Here is a 23,167-nt window from a genome sequence, read left to right on the forward strand (position 1 = left end):
ATTATAACCACATTCTTTCTTTCTCCGTCTTGTGTTACTTCATAGGAGATAAGGCACTGTAGTTACGCTAACAGATTTCTCCCAGTTATCCTCCACTTGCTTTCCACATGTTGAAGACTTTGTAATGGGTGTTGCGCAATGTTTCACAGTTAAAATAAGCTGTGCATAGGTTCTTCTTTCGCTCCCCGCAGACTGCTGTGTTAATGGTAGCGTTGTGATGAGCGCTCAGGGAACGTGCTTGGCCGCGTGAGCTCCGGACTTCCGTCCGTCTGGCAGCTGACCTGGATTCTTGGAGGCTGACCGGGCCGTGACTTAGTCCTCTCAGGCCTGCGGCGACCCCGCTCTCTGTACCCCTGGGGACCCACAGATCTGACTCAGCTGATGTAATGCCAAACCATTTCTTTTTTAGAAAGGGAGGGAATTTGATTTAAACCGAGAAACCTATTTAAAGACCATATGCACGAAAACCCATTCATACCGTCTTAACCAATAGTGGCAGGGACAAGCGGGCTGCCTGTGGATCTGTTGAGCCGAGTCTCGGCGTTAGATGGATGAGGCCCTGAGCGCTTCCCCTCCGGGGGCCTCGGCCACCGCGTGACGGGTTAACAGGCAAGCCTCCCTGCTGCGCAGCGATTTGACCCACAGCAGGTCTCTCACACAGTGGACCGTCGGGCGGACTGCTCTGGCAGTGGAATGCGGACCTTGGCTCTGGGCTCGGGGCGTCTTGTCTGCCCGCATTAGCTAGCTGGAAGGGGACGGGCTTGAAGTGCGTGGCGCTTGGCGTGGGCCTGTGCGGGAGCCGGCGGGGAGTCCGGCCCGCCACTCTCTGGGCCCGCTGTGCTCACGAGGACGCTTTGTTAGTTTTCACATGGGCCAGTCTGAATGATTTTCCCCCTGAAAAACAAGATTGTTGCCGGCTAAAAAAGGGAAGATCTAAGAGGAGTTTCAATAATGGCTTTAACCCTGTCATTCCTTCACCTAGTCCTTTTAGGTTTGTGCAGGAGTAGCTGTTGTAAACATACTGGCTCTGGCTCTAGTTGTGTGGATGGTACACTATCTTTGAAAGTTCAGCATATGTCTGAAGTGTCATCTGTTGAAATTTTGGCACTTTGCAAAGTGATTTCATAAAAGCAAACTGGCTGCTGGAATGAGGTGGAAAAAATGTTGTCACTTATTTTTCACAGCTGTAAATATTTATGGTATGAGTGGACCCCCACGGCTAGCATTTGGAATCGTTGTCTCTGGCAACAGGATAAAACTGAGAGCAAATGGTTAATGGAGGAGGTGAGGTGGGGGGGGAGGGGGGGTTAAAACAACTGCTAGGTGACAGATCTATGAAGTGTGATGTGTGGAAGTGGAGGCCCCGCAGCCTCTCTCCTGGGTGTAGTGTAGCGGGAAACGTGAAGGGGCTTGAGTGGTCCCAGCCCCTTCAGAGGGATTCCGGGGGGGGGCGGGTGTTAATCCTCCCCCCACCCCCATCCCACCCCAGGCCAGGTGCTGTGGGGGTGATGGTGTTAGCAGATGTGCAGCTCCGGGGTGCCCCTCACACCCCGCCCGCTCCAGCGACCACTCGTAGCCCATTTGGGCAAGGGCAAACTGAGCTGGCCGGCGTGGGCCTCGGGAGGGAAGCAGCTCCGCAGCGCCTCCTTTTGGTGGATTACTGTATGCCTGCTGGGGTCAGACCCTACCCAGATGTCTTCTTGCCAGGAATGTGCTGGTTGCTTCTGTCTGATGGTTTCACAGCTGGCAGCCTTAGGTGATGTCCTAACACTGACCATCATAGCTCTGTGCTCTGATGCAAAGTAACTCTACTCCTGTCATTATTTCTTCTGCTTGTACGTGATATTTTGCAGACTAGCTCTTTACAGCCTCATAAAATTTGGGCTGTGAGAAACTGGAGAAGAGCCGTATATCACCATCAACCATATTGCTGGAGCATGGTAGCTTTTTCTTCCTTTCTGTTTATGGAGGTTGAGGCATAAGGTAATATCAAATATGGTCAGATTTTTGCTTTGTGGGATATAAAGGATAATTGAGCTTTTGGTGTTTTTTTTCCTCCTTGGCATAGTGACACAACATTCAGTTATTGTGTTAATCAGGATTGCAGAGTTGTTGGTCAGACCCTACATAACAGTGCTTCATCAAAACACACCCAGAGCGACACATTGCTGGTCAGCTATTCCAGGTATTTATGAACAAGGCTAGAGGCAGTGCAGTTTTGCAAATAGATTCTGATCAGAATGCTTTGGAAAACCATGGTCTCTGCCCACTCTGTAATACTTACTGCCTGTATACTTTTGCAAAGACATGTTCCCTTCTGTTCTTAGAAGAGCCAGAGAGTAGTAGTCCAGAATTGGATCACGACTGCTGTGGGGATATCAGGAAGTTGAAATTTGAGACAACAACAAAGATAATTTAACGTGCAATAAAAACCTGTGTTGCCCCAGTTTGGTTGCACACTAAACCAAAAAAAAAAAAAAAAAAACCCGCTGTCGCCTTTACAGTTGTGCTCTATTAAATGAAGAATTGCCACTGGGAGGAAAGTTTGAGAAATCCGAACAATCAAATGGCCGAAATGTATTTTTTCAGTGCCCAGTAACTGTCAGCAAATTGAAATGTGCTCCAGCAAAACCTTGAGGCTAAAGTACATGCTGTCCTTGTTCGGCATTCTCCGCCAAAGCATTTGTAAGATTTTTTTTTTTTTGTTATACCTGCAACAGGGAAGCAGCCATAAAATCAGGCTATAAATACTCCTGCCCTCCAGGCTCAATTCTGTGCTGCCCAACAGGTGATGTGTATGTTTGTGTAGTTAATGGGAGTCATCAGAACATCCCCCCCATCGGCACACTAGGGTATGAAGCCATATTTCTCTCTGTTGTGAATGAAATGCAATATTACTGGCTGTGCGTTTTCAGTCAAAATGCATTTCGGGTTTGCAGACGTGACTATGTATTGTTAGCAGAACTCAAGTGGCTTTCAGTGTTGGTTTGGTTCACCAGGTAAATTGAAACTGCGATGACCATTCTGTTTTGAGAGGAATGTGATGAACTTTAGTCTTATTTAGAGTGTTGTTGATAAAATATGAGTAACAAGTTTTTGACCATGGCTGCTTTTAGCAAAATCAGATATGGCTGGCATGGCTGCCACACAGATATTCAGTTTGTTATGACCATGATCAGCTCTTGCCTTCTTTTCGTCCTCCCACTAACAGTGTGTAACTGGTTCCCATGCTGTCTCCATTCCAGTGTAAGCAGTGGATGTTCTGTTGTTCTGTTGTAGCCCCTTTAAGAATGTTCATAACGAGCCAGCAAATCAACACACTTATAGCTTGAACAATGGCAGAACAGCTTTCAATGTGAGGCATGCAGACCTGAACATCTGGTCATAACAAATTTAATATCTGTGGCCGCAGTTTTATGGGTGTGCTGTGGTGGTCTGCTCTGGCTGCAGTAATGAAGGTATACCGGATGCAGAAATTCTGTGCTGAGTTAGCCCTTCAACAATGGCATGGTTCAAAAACCAAATGCATGAAACCAGAGCTTTTTTTGGCATTGTTAGCCTGGAAGTTGGCACTTTGGGCCAAATGAATTTCCTTGGGCTTAGTTAGTCTTTGTCTCTTTGCTGACTGGGTTGGAGATTCCGGATGCAGAGCTGTGTATGCAGGGACTTGGAGGTGTCAAAGTCATGTTACTTCAGTGCACATCAAAAACTAGCCTTTTTGAATGTCTTCAGGGTGTTTCCTGATGATTCAGTTAGTTTAACTGTCAATAAGAACACCTTTGTAGCAAAATGCCTTGGAATTCCCCTCTTTCTGTTGGCAATAGGTCTTTTAATTGCCAAAAGGGGCCAGACTGTACTGATGACACATGGACACACAAAAAAATTGGTTTCATAATTATAGGCTTAAAGTGCATATATGGTGTCTATCTGTTCCCAATGCATCATTTGTTTAAATGTTCAGAAATGTTTTATGTTTTGATGAAACAATACTACAGATCAGCTTTGGTAAACAACCCCAGTGCAACCCATATGCTATCTCATTGGGCACATTTTTGGCATTTTACTACAAGGAAGAAAGACACCATTACCACCTCCAGACAACTCTCACTCAATCAGCTGCCAAATTCCAGTGAGTAAATGATAAGGAGAAATGGAATATGTTCATAATTCCCCAGAGTCACCCTTGCCAGTCATTATCAGATGTAGAACATTTGTTGTGACAGTGCTTGGAGGACATATATGGTATATGGTATGGTATTTATGCATATAAATGGAAGATGTTGCACAGTATATATGGTGCAAATCATGGGCCCACTCCAAACTCAGTCCCTCTACCAAGTGTCTACTGTTACTGATGTAGTTAAAGAAAGCTGGAAACATGGACAGTTGAAGGCCATGGTATGAGGAGGTTATGAGAAGCTAATAATGAAACCCCCCCCCCTCTGTCTGTCTCCCCAGGCTGTTGAAGTGAATGGCCTACTGCTGATGCCCCAGCCGTCTAGATGGAGTGCCTCCCACAGCGCCAACCCCAGCAGTAGCGCCCTCTACAGGATGGTGGTGCCGTGGAGTCTGTTGCTCCTGTGGGCAGTGCTTGCCCAGTCCCTGTCGGCTGAGGCCAGGCCTGTCACCAGCGACCAAGGTGAGAGCCCTTTCTTTCTGTCCTGACATTTTTCCCTAAGGGGGTTCATAATCTTCCTTGGTAACCTCCCTTGTGAGATAGGCGGATGAAAATGAAAGAAATACGTTGTCATTTGCGCTAACGCATCAAGTCCCACTGCATTGTTAAAAGTATTGTGGGTGTATTGTGGGTTAATGTGAAAACCACAGGTTGAAACATCCTATTATATGCTGAGTCCAGCCCAAACGTAGTCCTTTTGCGTTAAAATGTTTGTGCTGTATAAGGACTACGTGCACAGTGACATAATATGATCTCCTTAATTTGTGTCATAATAGTGCTGTTTCCCTCCCTTCAACATGACGTATTGAAACCTTTGGCTGTGAGGCATTTGGCATAATCTGTCTCATCCTTGAGGAAGAACCATGTGGTCATTGTCTCATTGCCTTTTAAACAAGATTCACCACACTTACACCAAACGGGCTAAGTGTGTATGTCAGAAACAGCTTGACATTGCCAACTGTGTCCCCAAAGGTTACAGTAACCAGTACTTGCACTGGGATTGATCTAACTTTGGGTTGGCTTTGATGAATTGTTTTACACAACAAATGGAGGGCTTTCACATGTAGCTGTAGCCAAACAAGAACCCACTGTTAACTGTTAAAGATTCATAGTATCTCTATTCTTCATATCAGGGTTGCCGCTGCAGACAAACTTGTCTCTTCATGTCTTGCCGTCCTCAGTCATCGGCCGTAATTCATTCTGAGCTGTTGAGCATTGTAATTTCTGCAGTTCCTTAGAGTCGTTCCTGCGCTGTCTCCAGCCTCGGTTTTTGGCTGTGCCGCTCCTATCTGCCCTTCTGTTTTTGATGTGGATTTAATGGGCTATGCTGGAACTCATTAAAACTCCTCAGCATTGATACTCCAGATGCTTTCCCCCTTGTTTTGTGTATATATGGTTCTTCTCCAGTTATTATTTTGTTTCAGAGCTCAAGCTTGTGCTCTTGCCATCCATGATTTTCAAATTAAAGGCAATGTGGAATCTGTGTAGCTCTAATGACCCTGTCCTCCAACCCCAGAGCATGTATGGCTGAGAAGTTCCCCTCTGTCAGGGATTTTTTTTCCTCTTGGTTCCATTAAATTGGTTTCGCTTTGTTTGGTTCGATCATGAGCACAGTATAGAAGCACAAACTCATATTAAGAATTGTTTGTTTCCAAACTTCCTATTAGCTTGCTCTTTAAACAATTTAAGAGTGCTGGCAGTACATCCTGATCCTTTTCTTCCAGCCCTTACTACATAGAGTCCACTTCATACATTGTGGTACTGTGAGTTTTGACGAAGTCAGTATTTCTATCATCTCTGCCTAGCTGAAGGGTTTTATATTTCATAATTTTTCCGTTCTTCTCATACCATTTTTGAGATGTTTTGAGAACATTTTAAAAGAATATGAGTGGCACTAGCTAAACAAATATGTAGAAGAAAATTAAAAAAAAACAACAACAAAAAAGCAACTGAAACAAAATCCTGAAAAATGTACCCTTTGGCTGGGTGTCAGTGGTGTAATGGCTGCCATCTCCTCCTAGACCAGGCCTGTGGGCCGATAGTTTGGGATGTTTACACTCTGGAATCGGAACTACAGTGCAGCACAAGAGTATCATAAAGCAGAGCATTATAATTAGCATAATTGTGGAAGGGGGGGTCTCTCGGCTTGTAAGCCCTTTAAATAAACCAGGCAGGGCTGTGTTTATCCCAGCGTCGGGACAGAGAGGGAGAAAATAGGTCCCATCTGTAGCTTAAGGCAGCTCCACTACCCAGCAGTCCCGGCTCCTCTCCTCCTCTCCCTTCTCCTTTGTAATGAAAAGGTATTTGGTGTCACCAAGAGAAGAGTTAACAACCAGGGAAACTATAAATTAGCTAGTTGCAGAAAAAAAAATCCTGCTAAGACTCCACCCTGAGGCTGCTGTTCACTTTGGGGATCGGGTTTCTGGGAACGGCTTGGGTTTTCTTGCAGATAGAATGAGCAGGGTTTGGAATTGATGGCTGGCGGGGGTGGCTTGTCAAGTGAGAGAGAAGATGATACACTGTCTTTCCCTATCCCTCTCCAGTGCCAAATGGTCAGGTACAGTCTCAGAGTTAGAGTTCTCACCCCCTTCCCCCCACTCCACCCGCCTTCTGTCACATTCCCTTAATCACTCTTATTCCAAACGAATCACTTTCTCTGCTCCCTTGCTTTTTCAGTGATTGCCTGTGCTGGAGACAGTGTTTATGGCCAAGGACAAGAAAGCAAAGTATTATTCATGAGGGTAGGCTTACAAAATCAGAGTTTACAGTGTTAAGCAAACATGCTTTAATGTTCGTGATTCCATCGGTCAGGGCAAAGCTACTCTTGTAGCAGGTCGGTGCATTAAACCCCTGAAGCCTCCGTGCTCCCATGCTCTCTCATTCGTGTCCGTGATTCATGAATATCTTATGAAGAACTTCTTCTTGTGTCGAGGTGTCGGAAGACACAGCACGGAGGAAAGCACAGAGGTTGTATAGGGACAGCCACACAAATGACAGCTGAGTTGTTGTTAGTGATTCAGCCTGAACACATGTTGTAGCCTTTGCTTAATTTACTGGTCATAAAAAATTGCATTTACAACTGTGGAGGAATAAGCCTCATCAAACAACACATGAATTGGAGGCACTGACATTGACTCACTGCTTTGAGTGAAAATAAGATGAATGATATCTCATAGATGGTAAAAAGGTAGTTATACATCTCTATGTGTATGGCGAGGCCTTGGAAAGGTAGGCAAATTTAACATGCAAGTTACAACTGGTGGCAATTTATAGTTTCACCAGTTACATCCATTCCACCAAGCTATTTCAGATGTGAAATGTAGCTTTCAATGAGCTCATGGAGTCCTTCAGTAAATGTATTACAATTTGTGTGTCAAATTTGAAGTGCTATTTCTCTGTCAGCTCTCTCTGTCTTAGCTTTTACTTCAGAGTTTGGCTGTATCCTCTGTACCATACACATGGAAGTCGACCCATTTATTAAATGGGGCATGGTTAGATAAGTTAATTATCTTAGCTGTCTGTGTTATGTGAGGCAGAACCTGCTGTGGGTCTGATGTAGCTTGTTCTCTGTCTTGGTCTTCAGATTAAAGGGGGTCTCTTGGAAAGGGGAATATATTCAAGGGAGGGAATGGGGGCTCTTTGCAGGATTCATTCCAGGCAGATTCCTTTGATTTTCATATTTGCTTCCTGTCTCAAGGCCCGGGGCCCTGTCAGTCAGAGTGGGGCCCAGCAGAAAGACACTGTCACTTCACTGGCTAAAACCAAAAACTTTGAGCTGTCAGCTCAAAGGCAGGGGGTCCTCCGGCGGTGGGGTGTGGGGGGGGGGGGGGGGGGGCTTTTTAATGGAGCACTGCAGAGGAAAGCACCAATGAACTGCGGAAGCTAATGAGGCGGACACCAGGGAAGAAGCCAGCCACTGCCTGTTTGGTTCGGTCCAAGTTGCTATAACAACTGCAAGGCGGCATACTTTTTTCGGCGCCTCCTGAACACTTTAAATGCAGTTTTCCCATGTAGAGTGCTTTAAGAACCAGCTGTTTGTCTGTCTTTGAAAACAAAACTCTTGAGACTTGCCCGTTTCATCCCTCGCTGTCAGCTTTTTCTGAAGGTGTTCATGGAAACTCAATGAGCACACAAGCAGCTTTCCACACCTAGCTGTTCATTATGCTCTCCTTGAAGGATGGAAAAGTACAGGGTGTCAGTGCTCTTATCGGAGGCTGAGGCTTGGGGAGCAGTGGGGATGATCCACCGCCAGGCGTTGGTTTCACACGGCGGTGTTGATTGCGCTTAGAGAACTCCAGTGAGTGCGAACAAATGCCATTGTCGTCTACATGTTTTGAGGGCGTGAACCATGCTTTCTTTGACACTTGTTTGTAATCATGGAGAGGCAACTGGAAAAGGGGTATCTCCGGCCTTTGCGTGCACTGTTTTTAACTTGGAATTGGTGAGCTTCTGTGGAAACTGTGAATTACATGTCAGGCTTAGCTACCGTCTGTTGAAGGCAGCCCTAGTTGAAATCCATAGCTTTTTATTTTTAATTTTTGATTGTGACAAAAACCGTAATTATGACATTGCACCACGCAAAAAAAAAAAAAAACATTTACTTGCCTTACGTTGGTTAAGTGGAATCATACATCAGCACCTTTCTTGCATTGGACTTTTAGTGTTCCAAGTGATATTTCTTTGCTCACACTCGTGAAAACAAGTGGGGATGAGATGGGTGCAACCTGTAGCATTAGTTGCATTAGTTTACTCTGATTCAGGATACTTGAAATTTGAGGTCTAGCTGTGGCAAAGACCATGGAGAGTTCAGAGCAGTGTGCATAAGGGGTCCACAGTGTTCTGCTGAAAAATGCTCAAGAGCTTGTTGTCTGTTGTCGTCTTCCAAGCCTGGGTTGCCCGTGGTGATGGCTGAATCAAAGCTCCGGCCTGCCTGCCTACCTGGCTGCCCTCAGCGAGCGGAGCCTTCGAAATTCCAGACCGGGGGGTCGTTGACAGGACTCCTGCAGCTCTGGCACTTCCTGGCATTCCTGTCTGTCATCGTCGACTCCCCCCTCCTCCCTCCCCCGCTGCCCCAACTTACATGCTGTTTAGGCCAAATTGGAGAATTCTAGGCGAGGTCCCTCTTTTCACCCCTCTGCCTCTCTCTTCCCACTCACGCTGTTCCAGGAACAGTTGCTCCAGCAGGGCAGGAAATCCCAACAGCAATCCACCGGGCCTATTGCTTCCTCTCTTGAAGCCGGGCCAGGTCCCATTGACTAGCGCCAATTTTTTTAGCTTCATAGAGAGCTGCAGTTAGTGGAAGAAGATGGTTTTTGCTCACATCTCTTGTGATCCATGCCTATTTTTTGAATAGCAGCCATAAAAGCATATCACTGTTTGAGCAGTTAAAAGAATTGTAATATTTTAAGATGGCATGAAGAGAGTGTCTGTGGACTGAGGTCTGTGTCTGAGCACTGTTGCTGGGATACTCTCTGACAGACAGGCAGAAATACAGAATAATGAATTACAGTCCACAAGCCAGCAATATCCAATCACAGAACCAGAGTACCGCAGCTTCCTCTTGGGGAGAGCTATAGTTGAGACTGTACTTTGTACTTTGGAGCATGCTCCCTGCCAAATCTAATCCACACATTGAATGGTAAGACAGAGATCAGTCTCAGTTTTAGGAAAAAAGATGACATAATGTTTGTCAGTAAACATAAGCATAATGTTTGGGTTTGTCCAGCCAGCTTGGTGAAATTACTCATAAGCTGAAATAAAACCTGTACTTTTCAGCCTGTATTCATTTAGATCCTACTTTCCTGAAAACATTTTGCTGGGCAAAGAGACAGACGTCTCTTTGTAGGTTTTAACCAAAACACCCAAGATTAACTTTTCTGCTCGAAAGTGTTACCAACAGCAAAATCTGTTTCCAATTTCTTTTAAGCTCAGCCTTGGAAAAAATGGCATCCTTGAAAGTCTCTTTATTCTCATTCAGTATGTGATATAAGTTACTGCAAGATTTCTATGTTGCAGAACCAAAGGATTGGCATAGATGTCGTTCCCTTGCGTTGCCTTTGTAATTAGTTTGCGTTCGTTCTTCTACATATGTATTGATTAATGACTTTTTGGTGGTTTAGTTCTGTGGGTATTTGATCCATAGTGTGCCCATGTGTCCCTGGAGGCTGTGTTGAGCCATGGTAAAAAATTGCATGATAATTTTGCATTGCTCAGTAAAAAGTATGTTTATGTGCGCTTGCACCAGAAATGATTTTAGAAGTTCATTTATGTTAGTGAGCCGATAATGACTTAATTAATCAAAACCTGGTAAATGAAGGGAGTCGCTCATTACTTTCTACAGTAATTGTAAGCAAAGTAGAAGCGAGCGACTGAAACGGGCGTGTTGTCAAGCCCCTGCGTTTTCTCCACATCAAAGTGACGAGCACATTCTTACAGCTTTTATTGGATTTTTTTATGGCGTACTTGTGCCCTGATTAATAGCTGGAATGTTGACAGAAGCTTATCTGCAAGATAGACAAAAGGAGAGGGGGGAAAAATTATAACCTATGTTTCTCGTGTAGAAGGAGTTTTTTTTTCTTTGACTATTTCTGTACTGAAAGAACCGAGACCCGGCCCTAGACCCTCCCGCCTCGTTTGCTTTTTCCTCTCTTTTTCTTTTCGGTTTTGTTTTTGAGGAGAAAGTTGATCCTACCCCCTGGCCCCTTTTCCTGCTGGGATTAAGGGGCCTGTCAGGCATATGTGATCCAGGAAATACCTTTACTAGGCCCAACTGTGGTCGCTATGACAACCGGCGCTGGAACCTGCTGCTACAGGCCTTTCTCTCCCCCTCGCTCTCTCTCTCTCTCTCCCTGTCCACCTTTTATTGTTGGCAAACCCATGCCTGGGTAGACACCCCGAGCACAGAGGGAGAGGGGGGTTTGCTGCGACCCGCTTCTCAAGTGTAGACCTCTGATAAGCACACGTGCTGGTCTGTTGTGGTCTCCCATAGTTTGTGTTTGTTTTTGATAATGGTCATAAGAAAGTTGCAATGCCAGAAAGTCTTGATTAGTTAATCTTTAAACTTTTTTTTAAGCTTTTTTTTTTTTTTTTACAAAGCATTCCAGGTGTTCTCCACCAGCGTGCTTTTATCTCCTTTTTATACCTTTTTTATATCATTTTCCTTCCTGTCTGATGTTAAGTACCCCCCCCCCCCCACTACCCCACATGTGAAAGGAGACACAGCTGTGTGCTGTCCAGAGAACTCAGTGGAGCTAAACCCATTTATTGATCTTCTCTTTTCCCTCTTCTGCGCAATTGTGTTTCTTTAAAATTTAAAACTTTAAAAAGTGCCAAATCAATCCCAAATCAAAATATCTTACATTGAGTTTCGATAACTCTCTCCTTTTAGGCTATATGTGAACTCTGCTAATTATAAAAGAACAGCAGACATTGAAGGTAGTTTCTGAGAGCCTTTTATTTTAAGTAACTATCTGCTACATATAGATCTGAAATCATATTGAAAAGCATATATATTACATCAAACAAATACGCCCACATTCAAGGTGAACTGCACCTACATTAATGATCCTGTTTGTTTCTCGTTCATTTGCCCCAGTATGAAGTAAAGCCAACAAATGCTTTCCCCTGTGTCCATTAAGCTGTGATACGAGAAGGGGTTAAAGAGGACCTTTGACGTAGTGTAGCATTGTGCAGCTCTGTCCCATTGTTCTTTTGAAAACCTGTCCCGAGAGAGAGCTGTTGTGTGTTAGTCACAGCTCTGCCGCAGTGTTCTGGAGCCAGCACTTCCCTTGCGTTGGGTTGTGGAGGGGGGTTGGGGGTTGCCCGAGAGGGCTGGAGGGCAACACATACTGACCCCCCCTAAGCCCACTTCCCTGGCCTTCTGACATCTCGGCACCTTTGCTTCAAAGCCCGGGCTATCCCCAAACACCCCCGGCCTCTGCACAGGACTGGAGGGAATATCCGAAGTGGAGTCAGTTCTCTGACTGATCCCCAGTAGAGTTCGTGGATCTTCTTCAGCAAAGACAAAGAGGTGGATGTGAGTGGGGGAGGTGCGGTGTGGTGGGTTTTTGGAAGGAGGAGCGAGAGGGGTCAGAGAGTTGAGAATTCTGTAATTGTAAGGTTCCTTTTTTCCCTTTTTCTTTGTTTTCTCTTATTGACATGTACATTTTTTTTCCATTGTCCACAAATTGGTGCAGCTAGATTTTGAAAGTGTGAAATCCGTGGCTGTTAAATCAGGATTATCTTGACCTTAGTTTCCGATCATCAGTAGCACAGGAACCAGGGCTGTTGGCTGGAGTTCAGCGGTTTGAAGTTCACCGTGTGTATTGAATAAGAAAAACACTTTCAGGTTGTCATAAGGAAATTATTACAGTGATTTTAAAAGATCACATGCCTTTATGTGCAGCTCATTTCCACCTTTTGTGAAGCAATGCGGTCAAGGTCCTGCAGTTAGCATGTAACTTATTGCTCAGGCCAAAACATCTGTACATTAATATTTTCCTCTGTCTTTAGTGCTTGCAGTTGATATCCAATCAGCCACAAGCCAACTGGGTATCTTTGAACTGGCATCTTTGGGGAAAATATTAATATTTAGAAGCAAATGGATGCCTTGAATGCAGGCCAGGCAGCTGTTGGGGGACAGATTAGATCTGATGGAGATGCCAGGTAGAGGAGACAGGTGTCCCTGGGTTCACTTCTCTCTCTGATCATAATTAGAGAATCCAGCCAGCCTTTCCTCTAAATCAGGAGGAGATGCCTCCCTGATATTGAGGGTTCCTGTAATGATTGCTCCTCTGAGAGAGAGTGAATCCCATGGGAGCGAGAGGGAGACGTTTGCTGTCTGTGGACCAGACAGGCACCAGCATTGTGATGGACAACGTGTCAATATAATTGGTTTAGTCCCCCTCCCCACTCCCCACTGCTGTTCAGTGGAGGAGAACAGAGGTCTCAGGTGTTCAGCTTTGCACCCCCCACCACCACCACCACCATTCCGTTAATCTAATTCTTCCTCCCTCTCCCCAATTGCTCCATGGCAGCCCGCCGATTGGCCCCTGACTAATTCGGGTGGCGATTCAATTTAACGGGAAGCAGAGGGAAGGATTGGACAGGGAGGGGAGGAGACCGTGACTTCGTTTGACCCAGTCAACACAAACAAGGGCTCGTATTCAATAAGCCAATCTGGACAGGGATAATTGTACTTTGAGAGCGCAGATATAAGCATTAGCTGACCTGCCACCATTAACTCTTATCTGCAGTCAAACTCTAGTTGCCTTATGGTCCTCATCGTGTACCTTATGTCTGTCCTTGTTTTCTGGGATTGTCTTAGCACAAAAAGAGAACTAATGAGAGATATGATATCCAACTCATTACCACAGATAAGGCAAAAAGTTCAAAATCTGTAAGCAGAAATATGATTAAATGTACACCTGTTTTTTGTCTTTAAAAATATTCTGCCAGTTTCTGAAATGCTTTCTGGAGACTTGCTGTCTGTGGTGGTAGCCTTTCAGTTTCCTGTTTGTCTGGTGACCCTTGTCATTGTCTGTTTGCGCCTGGTGGCCGTCGTCGTCTCTGCTGACGGCTTCCCTGCGGCCCTCATTCTCTCTCTCTCCATCGTTTTCCTAGAGCTGTTCATGACTGCACTGTGCAGACCACCCCCCACCCGCTACATCTCATTTTTGTTATGTTTTGTTCTGTGTGTCCCTTAGTTCCACCCCAAATTCAAGCGGAGCCGTACACGCTGTACCCTGGCGAGCGGTTAGAGCTGCGCTGCAATCTCAAGGAGGAGACACAGGCGATCAGCTGGACCAAGGACAGCGTCCCGGTGTCGGACGGCGAGCACATACGCCTGCGCAATGAGGAGCAGTCAAACCTGCGGGACGGCCAACTGGAGATCGAGGGGGTGGAGCCGGCAGATTCGGGGCTGTACGCTTGCGTCACTAGTGGCCCTTTTGGCAACCACAGTTCCTATTACTCTGTCAATGTCACAGGTACGTAGACAGTCCTTTCCCCATAATTCAAAGGATAACAAACGATGCCAAGAACAGCTTCTAGTTCCCCAAAACTGAACTGTCAGATGTCTATTTTTCTTGTCACGCCTAACCTTTTTTGTCACGGTGATTGTTCCTGTGAATACTTCTGTGAAATTAGCTGTGAACACATTGGTATGTGTTTGATTAACAGCACTTTGAATGGTTGATGATAGGTAATAGTTTGGCAAGTGCCGACCCATATTTGGTTCTTTTTCTGGTCATGATAACATTGATAATCCCTTTATCTTATGGACGTCTTGTAACCCATTTAATGTCAGCACGAGCTTCGTGGACCTCACTGTGTTGTGAGCTTGTAACCCTTTTGCTGGTTGATTATCGCCTTGTTTTGTCATGGTCCGTGTCTTACATGAGTTATTAAGCAATTCAGTTAAAGCATAGCACTTCTGAATATAATCAGAGGTACAATGCTAGCCACAGGTTCATGGAGACACGATGTATCTGCACAAAGCCAAGAATCGTCCTCGTGACTGTCCTATCTCTCGATCGCTGAGGCTGACAAATCCCTGCGTTGGTGCTCTGAGATGTTTTGACAGTTGGTGGAAGAAGCGTTTCCATCGTGATTCAAGCCATGTGACTTGGCCTCAGTCATCCTCCCACTCTCTCTCCCTTGACTGCCCATTGATGTGATGATCAGAGGGTATCTTACAATGACTAATTCATTGAGCCTGACAATTAATGTAGCTGCAACTGAGAAGGTTTTGATCTTGCTCCACTGAGCACTGATGTATAGAAAAGATGGTGGGTGCATCCCATTGGGCAGGGTGTACAGAGCAGATCACATAAAGCAGAATGTAGAACAAAGTGGAATGATGCCAGTACTCTGGGCCAAACACCAGCATTAACACAAACTTTGATGATGCTTGGAACGGTAGCTCAGCTGTTTGTCTTGATTCTCAGAACATTGTGGGATAGGAAGAGTAAAAGTAATTATTGTCTGAACCAAAGTGCTTGCTGTTTGAAATAAAATGATTATTCTTCTTGTCATTATTTAAGTTGAATATCTGAAGGCTCTAAACAAAGAGAAATGAACTGTCATGATAAAGGTGTGCAGAATAAAGCTTGCAGAATAAATACAGGTCTCTTAAACCTGATGTAGAAATAATATACAGACATAGTTTTATAAGTAATCAAAAAATAAAAAATGGGGGTCAAAAGTAAATCTCAGATATACATTTTCAAAAATTAGTGAGTCAGCCTCAGTTTTCCAGTGGAGCCCTCTTCTTTCACATGTCATTTTGGCACTCAGAAATAGTTGTTCTCTTTTTCAGCCCAGAATGTAGATGATGGGTCCACTGACAGTTGTGTCAGAATGGAGAGAAAGAATCATATTCATTTTGTAATGTTTATCTAGTATGATTTTGGGTACTTTATGATTTAAAATACAAATAGTGCTGGATTGAGATTTGGCTAAGTGGAGAATTTCCTTTTCTTTTCCAGCTGATAATTTAGCATCCTCAGAAGATGAAGATGATGATGAGTCTTCGTCAGAGGAGGCTAAGCTGTCCAGCAGTCAGAAGCTGTTGCGTAAGTGTTACCACCCAGTGGGGGAATAGAAAATTATGGGTGGGACTGAAGACCTGTCATTGTTGCTTTTGAGACTTCCGATTCCACTATCTATTCTCTTTTTCTTCACAAGTAGTTACTCATTATGCTGTATGGGAATTGGAGAAGCTGGGGCGCTAAAGAAAGACTAGTATCTGGTGCAATGAGTGTGTGGTCTCTGCAATGCTTAAGAGGGAGTATTTTCCCTCGTAACGTACAGGCGGGGACCCAAATAGCATTTCCATGTCCTTTGAGGTGCCTGCCAGGTTTTCATTTCAGACCTCGGCTCCATCTCTATTTGGGCACTTGTAACCTGGAAACAAGGTCACGAGGGACGATGGGTCTGGACTTAAGGAGCTGAGGTCATGGCTCCCCATTCCAGCCACCCTTTGATTAGCATTTGAGCCTACAGGGTGTGCTTTAGCCAGCCAGGCATGGAGATCTGGCAGCCACTACCCAGCCGTGTGCCCCCTGCCCCTGGGGAAGTATTCAGTCGCCGTGGCGGGCATCCCTCACCCCTGACGGGTACCCTCAGGGCATTCAAGGGGTGAGGGGGCTGGCTGGCTACATCTTTGAGATAACTCAAGTCCAGTAATGTTCTATAAGCATTATTTTTGTGAATGAATTTGCCTGATGGTGTTGTTTACTCTAAAGTTTCTCTGATGTGAATGTTTTTGCATGTAGAACTTTTAAATATTGGCTGAACTGAGCAATTGATCAATATTTTCCAAATGCTAATTTAATTTTATAACATGATTTTTGGCGTTTAAATAGGAAGCTGAGACTCTTGTTTTGTACTTCATGGATGGATTTGTCTAATGTTAATCGTAATTAGCAATTCTTAAACATAGTTTCCAAAACACAGTTTATAGTGGGACAACAAATATATGGAAGGTTAATTCATTAACCATTAAGTTACGCAACAGAAGGATATTTTTCAAGTTAGTAGTTATAGTATCTTGGAAAGTCATGTGTTTGAGAACCATCAGGTTTGTTTCGGAGATTCACAGGGTATTTAAACACTGACATCTCCCTCCCTCTCTCTCCCTCTCCCCCTCTTTCTTCCTCCATCTGCTTTTGCCTGCCCAGCAATGGCCCCTCAATGGGCCCAGCCAGAGAAGATGGAGAAAAAGCTACACGCTGTTCCGGCCAGCAAGACTGTTAAGTTTCGTTGCCAGGCCAGCGGCAACCCCACCCCCACTCTCAAGTGGTTCAAGAATGGCAAGGAGTTCAAGAGGGACCAGCGCATTGGGGGCTTCAAGGTAAACACGTCTGCAGCAGTGCTGGGGGGGGGGGGGGTGTTACAGTAGAGTAACCTTCCCTCCCCCTTTCCCTTTGTTTTATGCATCACTGGCCTGCTGACCGGTAGATGATGGGGGGCAGGTTTCACACCTGATCTGGGAAAGAATGCAAGGTGAAACCCTATGCCACAATGGATGATTGTGTCACAATGGGGATGCCTGCAGGGGGGCCACTCGAGCCCCCGCCATCCGGGGAAGGCCGCATTCTTTTGGCTGGACTGTCCTCATTTAGAACAGCTGGATGGGCTGCTGAGGGGCATTGACTTGGGCTGAATCAACTGGGAGTCAGCTCCTGTGGTCAGGCAGGCTGCCCAATAGTCCAAATAGGACCCAACAAAGCCAATTATTTCAGCCCTTTGCCCAAGCATGATTGAGACGTTTCTGACCACGTAAGGTGGTTGTTTTTTAACCTGTGATTCTGAAAGAAGCCAGTCCTTAATTCAGGTGCTGAAAGATTGCTGTGTCTTGAAATTGCTGAATTTGATCTTTGGAGAGTTTCACCTTCAGTTGTTCTCGTGGAAATATTATTGCATAAATATTTGTATTACATCAGCCTCTGACTCACTGCAAGCCGCAGTCATTTAATTATCAGTGTTATCCCAAGAGTTTGTTGCAAGCACTGTTCGAGTCAATAATACCTTTTTTCATATAGTCTGTTGTGACAGAAACACAGACATAATAGAATGCTTAAGGCATTTCAGGAAAATCATAATAAAAATAACAATTCATGAAATAATATTTCAGGAAAGTAAATGACACAAGAATAGACTGGCAAAGGCAACGGAGGTCTTGGATCCACAAAACCGTTTGTTTTATTTGGAACACCGTGAGAGTACAAAGACGGACCAAATGTCTATGTAATTAATTAAAACCACCTGGAAATCTCCCTTTAGATCTTAGTTACATCTTTCTACATATTATTCTTAGCTGAATAGGTAGGGTTTTTCCGTGAGAGATCTACCCATTTCCCATAATGCACTATAAATTCCCTTTGATATGATGAAACAGACAAGCAGAGAAAAGGTGGGCAGGAGTTTGTTCAAGATACGGGGGGTGTTGCATTCTCACTGTCTAATGCAGGTAAAACATTACAGTACAAAAAAAGACAATAGTACTGATATTAAGAAAATTAATAACGTTGTTAGGGTAAAGGGTAGGAGTCTGAACACTCAGTCTCTCGCTTTGATCAGAGCCAAGATCTGTGACTAACAGCTTATCATTTATTCACATTCATAGAGACAAATTTTCGGTCAGCCAATGAGCATAGCCTTCTATCTTTTAATTTTGTTTCAGGGTGAGGTAGGAAATTGTGTAATCTTGAGTGATCTTTATAAAGCATTACCATACTGTTTTATTGCTTATTTGTGGTTATTTATATTGTTGGTTTACTGCATTTTTTTGCTTCTGTGTTGGAACATGTTATGATGGTTAATGCTGCCATGGCTAGAATTAAAATGATAATACAGTTGATTAGTTTGAATGATTGTTGCAGCTAGACATCAAGTCAATGCACGATAAGATTGTACAGTAGCTAACATAGCTGCAATAACCAACAGGCAGAAGTTAATTGAACTCAGAATTAATAGCTAACAGGCATATCACTAAGCTGTAGTAATTGGTGTGGATAGACAGAGTATAATAAGGTTTCCTCCAACTTATGCTATTAATGTATTAATGAAAGAATAGCGTGGGTGCTGATGTTTTTCCAGACTTGTTATTGCATCTAAGCTGTAGAATGACCAGCTAGCTAACAAGCTAATACTAAATGGCAAACAAGCTCAGGCTAGGTAGCTACCTAACCAACATGGCAAGCCTACACAGTGCATCAATTGCTAGCTGTCAAGCTACCCACTATCAGATTGAAAATGGTATATATTCAGTATGTAACTATCTAGCTAGTTGCATTGCTCATAGCAGAAAGTTTTTTTATGTCACAGGACTAAATCGGTCAGCAAATATTCATGGGAGTAGTATGATACTCTACCAGGTCTGACAGCTAGCTAGCTAAAATTAGCATTAGTTGCTTTCTGCATCCACTGTGTAGTGAGCAAATTAGGTGCTGACTGAACATTCGTCATTTGTTAACATTTTGTTAATAACACCCATTCTTACAAAACAAAGCTAGCTGATGTACAAATCATGATAAAAATCTCACAGAGCTCCTGGACTTTACAGTCATTATGAACACATTTGTTGCTGTTAACAGTTTGAGAATAAAATATTCATCAGAGTAAAATATTAATGTTATGAATATCAGAGTAAAATATTAATATCATGAAGCCTCTGAAAAATCACACACTGGCAACCTGATTTCAGTTTAAAGTGCTGATCAGTTGTTTTTTTATTGATAGCCAAATGGTAATACCACTGAAAAGCATTATTTTCACATATTTTGACCTACTGGTTGTTTTTCATTGTTACATAAAAGGGTAATATTGTTGTGAACAAGCAGTGAGCTTAACTGCTAGAGCGAATTCATGTTCATAAACCATGTTCTTCTATTATTTCACTCCACAAAGTAGAAGTGTTTCATACATACATGCATACCTAAACTGCCAGATGATGTGGAAAGAGAAACTCTGATCCTGAGCTCTGAATGCTTTGCAGTTCTGGAGTAAACTGAAGTTGTACAAACACAGTCATTATGGCAGAGCATTCAGAGAGCTTCATATTCATTTAACACAGGATACTGCAGATTTATCCTACTAATACCCAGGCTAGGTTATGCTTACACCTCCACACCTTGGTGGGGAACAGTCGATAAGACTTTGTGTTGTCTTCAGATTGCCCCCTGTGGTTGGAGGAAGTATTGCAGCTCAAGGACCATTTTAGTGGGGAGGTGGGGGGGACTGTCAGCGATATGTTCCAGACTTCTTTCCTTCAGTGCTAACTCTTTCCAGAGAGCGGCACATCAAAGATGAAGGCCTAAATAAAAAGCTGACTGATTCACTCAGATGTTTTGCATCTCGTCTGCGCCGAGCTGTATAAACATTAGCGCGAGGCACATAATGGGCGTAATATGGCAAGACTGCTTAGCAGACTGACGCCAGCATCAGCTGTGGATACAGGGGCCTTAAGTGCCGTGCCTCAGAAGCAATTGAGAGGAAGTGCGACAGAAGCACAACATTGAGAGCTTTGCGGCATGCAACATTCCCCGGCTCTTTGCTTACTGGAGACTTAATGACTCTTGCCAGGCTTGTCTGATCCCCATGTGCAGCAGAAGAGCCACTGTGTTAGCAGCGGTGGCGGCGAAGCCGTGATGTTTAGGGAACTCTTAAGGGTGTCGTAACAGCCATTTGTTGCAGATAGCGCACGTTTCCCCCACCGGACAGGAGCTATAAGTGCTCTGCCGTCGGCACCGCGGTGCATTGGGCAGGTGGTAGCCTCCCCTCACGTGGTGAGTGACGGGCTCGCCTGGCGGTCGACTGCATCTGAGGCCCCCCTGCATCTGCTTTCCCCATCAAGGTGCTGTCCAGCCTCGTCCTCGGCAGCCCCCCCCCCCCCCCCCCAGCTGGGACACATTAAGAAGTTTCCTCTCCGCTAGCAAAACTCCCCCAGCCAGGCAGCGCACTTTACCATCTGGGCCCTGTTTTTTCAGTCAAGGTGCAAAGGTCTGCACCGGTGGCTGGGGACCATCGCAATTTGAATGGGTGCTGTCCCCCCCCATTTACGATCTATTGTTCATGGATTCTAAATGTATGGAGTTGGGGGGAGGAGGGGGGTAATGCAGACCGTATGCATTCACTGGAGCACAGCACATCTGGCCAGCAACAGCTGTAGCCCCCCTCACCCCAACCCCCCCCCATCAACTTTTCAGTTCATAATTCAGACTCTTTAATTAGGAGAATTGTAGTCTGCTCGTACAGGTCTGTTTGTGCGCGCTTTTGATCTGCTCTGTGCCTTATATCCTGTTATTTCCAGTGAAGCAGAGATTACTAACGACATACAGGTACTGACTTGATGGGCTATTAAATGAAGTGGAATTTTAAAAAAAAGTTGCAGCAAGCCTGGTATCAGCATCAGTGTGTACCTAATGTTAATAAGTGATAGATGAGAATTTAGGGACCTTGTTAAGAATGTGAGTACCTTCTGGGTGCGATTAGTTGATAGGTACATTATCATATTGTCATTCATGCAACTTTTTTACAGTGTTCTCTCGTTCTTCTTGAATCAGAGTCATTCTGTTTTATTTTTATTGGGCATAGTTTTGGTACAGAGGCCACTTGAATGGGGGGGGGGGGGCAGTATGGGGGGTTGGACATGTTCTACCAGAAGGTAAAGTCAAATACCACAGGAAAAGGTAGAAAGAACAGGAAATGTTTCTCTGTTCTGGGAAAAAAAAATTGTGCTCATTAGCTTAAATTTACCAGTAGCAGTAGGGAGCTGCAGCAACTGGCTGTTAAGAGATCGCAGAACCCAATGTCCAAAATTAAAATAAAGAAGCAGTCAAAAGGATTATTGTTGTGGTCCCCGGTGACTGTGTATGTATCAAATGTAGCTTCTCTGTTGTTGCTATAAATAGCTGTGAACAAACTAGGAACCTGATAGCCACATCTGGATGTGCACAAGTAAATGAAGAACGTTTTTCATTTCAAAGGGTAAATTGTCACTTTAATAGTTATGATTGATGTGATTCTGGCAGCCAGAGTCTCAGCTTCTTGGATGGTTATTGGCAGGAGCTGAGGATTTCCCATCTCTTTTGGCTTCAGGAAACCAGTTAAAGGTTACATTTGATCAGTTGTTTATTAGTCTGCTTTCACATATGTGTTGCATCTTACTGACTACATTGTTTTTTTAAGTCAACAAGGAGAATTGTATCTAAGCATTTTGATCCGCTGGAAACTCATTGCATAATATTGAACCTGTTGTGTTTTTGAGGTAGTTGGTAAGGTTGAGGCTGAGATGTCCAGGTGGGCAGTATACTCCAGGAAAAGGGGACAATATGGGTGTAGTTTTCCCTAAATTAGCAACTTGATTTAAATCTTACAAATAGAAGCTGTGGATGATTCTATCACTGCTAATGTAAGTCCCACAATGTAGTTCTTGGAAGAAGAGTTATGTCTGCAGTTAGGAAGTGCAGTAGATTGCTCAGTGAGTCATTTGACTACCTGTACTTTTCCACATGAGTTGAGGTCAGCAGGTCTGGAAATACAGGACCGGCAGTATGTGATATCACTTCTCCAGGTCTGGAATCTGCTAAGATTTTTACTGAGCAGATATCTGAACTTTCCTCTGTCTTCCGCCCCATTTCAGGTTCGAGAACACATGTGGACCATAATCATGGAGTCTGTGGTGCCCTCAGACAAGGGCAACTACACCTGTGTGGTGGAGAACAAGCATGGCAGCATCAACCACACCTACCAGCTGGATGTTGTCGGTCAGTCTCTCTCCTCTCTACTAACTTGTGGTACCTAACACACACCAGACCATTCAACCTCTCACAGTGCTGAAGTGTTTTGATTCCACTGAATGAATTTTTGAATTGTAGTTGAGCTTTAACTAATGTAAACCAGAGACAATTCCAGAGCAATTACCAGAGGAAACTAGTTGGTTTGCCCCAGGCCCAGGTTTGTCAAGATAAAGAAGATGTGATTTTCCTGGAAAAATTCCATAGCTAGAACCTATTTAACATTACTCTCTCCTAGTTAGGTAGCACTGTCATCTTCACGCATGTCCAGTTTACACTGGAAAATGAATATTAATCTCTTGTGCCATATTCTGTTTTTTATTGTGGTCTCTCCAGATCAGCAATAAAAGTACAAGTATTAGAATTTCTCTCTCAACTATAAACTAGCAAACAAAAACATAAATGTGGCAAGCATTTGTGGTCATTTACATACCAACATAATTAGGAGCTTAGGAGCTACCCAGAAAAGTTCAACTCTAAAGATCTTCTGTGGACAGTTGGACTTAAGCAGTAAATAAGCTTCCTTCAGTTTAAAAGGAACCTACCATTCTGAGTTGCATTCGAACAGTGTATGTATAGCTATGGTGGAGTGAAAATTCAATAAAGTCCTAATGTGTTTTCTCTCGCAGTGGATTATTTAAAGAGTCAGTGATGTTTCAGTTGAGTTTGCTGAATTGTTTTACACACTGAT

General features: G+C 44.1%; 1 protein-coding gene across 2 annotated transcripts in view; it reads left to right on the top strand.

Annotated features, from left to right (window-relative positions):
- The window catches only part of fgfr1a (fibroblast growth factor receptor 1a), a 48,904-nt gene that overhangs the window by 9,821 nt on the left and 15,916 nt on the right, over positions 1 to 23,167 (top strand). For both annotated transcript variants that reach the window (XM_036527647.1, XM_036527646.1), the window contains exons 2-6: positions 4,459 to 4,639; positions 13,882 to 14,163; positions 15,664 to 15,750; positions 16,858 to 17,030; positions 22,323 to 22,446. In XM_036527647.1, the coding sequence (XP_036383540.1) occupies positions 4,486 to 4,639; positions 13,882 to 14,163; positions 15,664 to 15,750; positions 16,858 to 17,030; positions 22,323 to 22,446 (820 nt within the window). In that variant the 5' untranslated portion in view covers positions 4,459 to 4,485. The remainder of the gene's footprint in view (positions 1 to 4,458; positions 4,640 to 13,881; positions 14,164 to 15,663; positions 15,751 to 16,857; positions 17,031 to 22,322; positions 22,447 to 23,167) is intronic.

The sequence above is a fragment of the Megalops cyprinoides genome, chromosome 4 (genome assembly GCF_013368585.1).
Source record: "Megalops cyprinoides isolate fMegCyp1 chromosome 4, fMegCyp1.pri, whole genome shotgun sequence".
NCBI lineage: Eukaryota > Metazoa > Chordata > Actinopteri > Elopiformes > Megalopidae > Megalops > Megalops cyprinoides.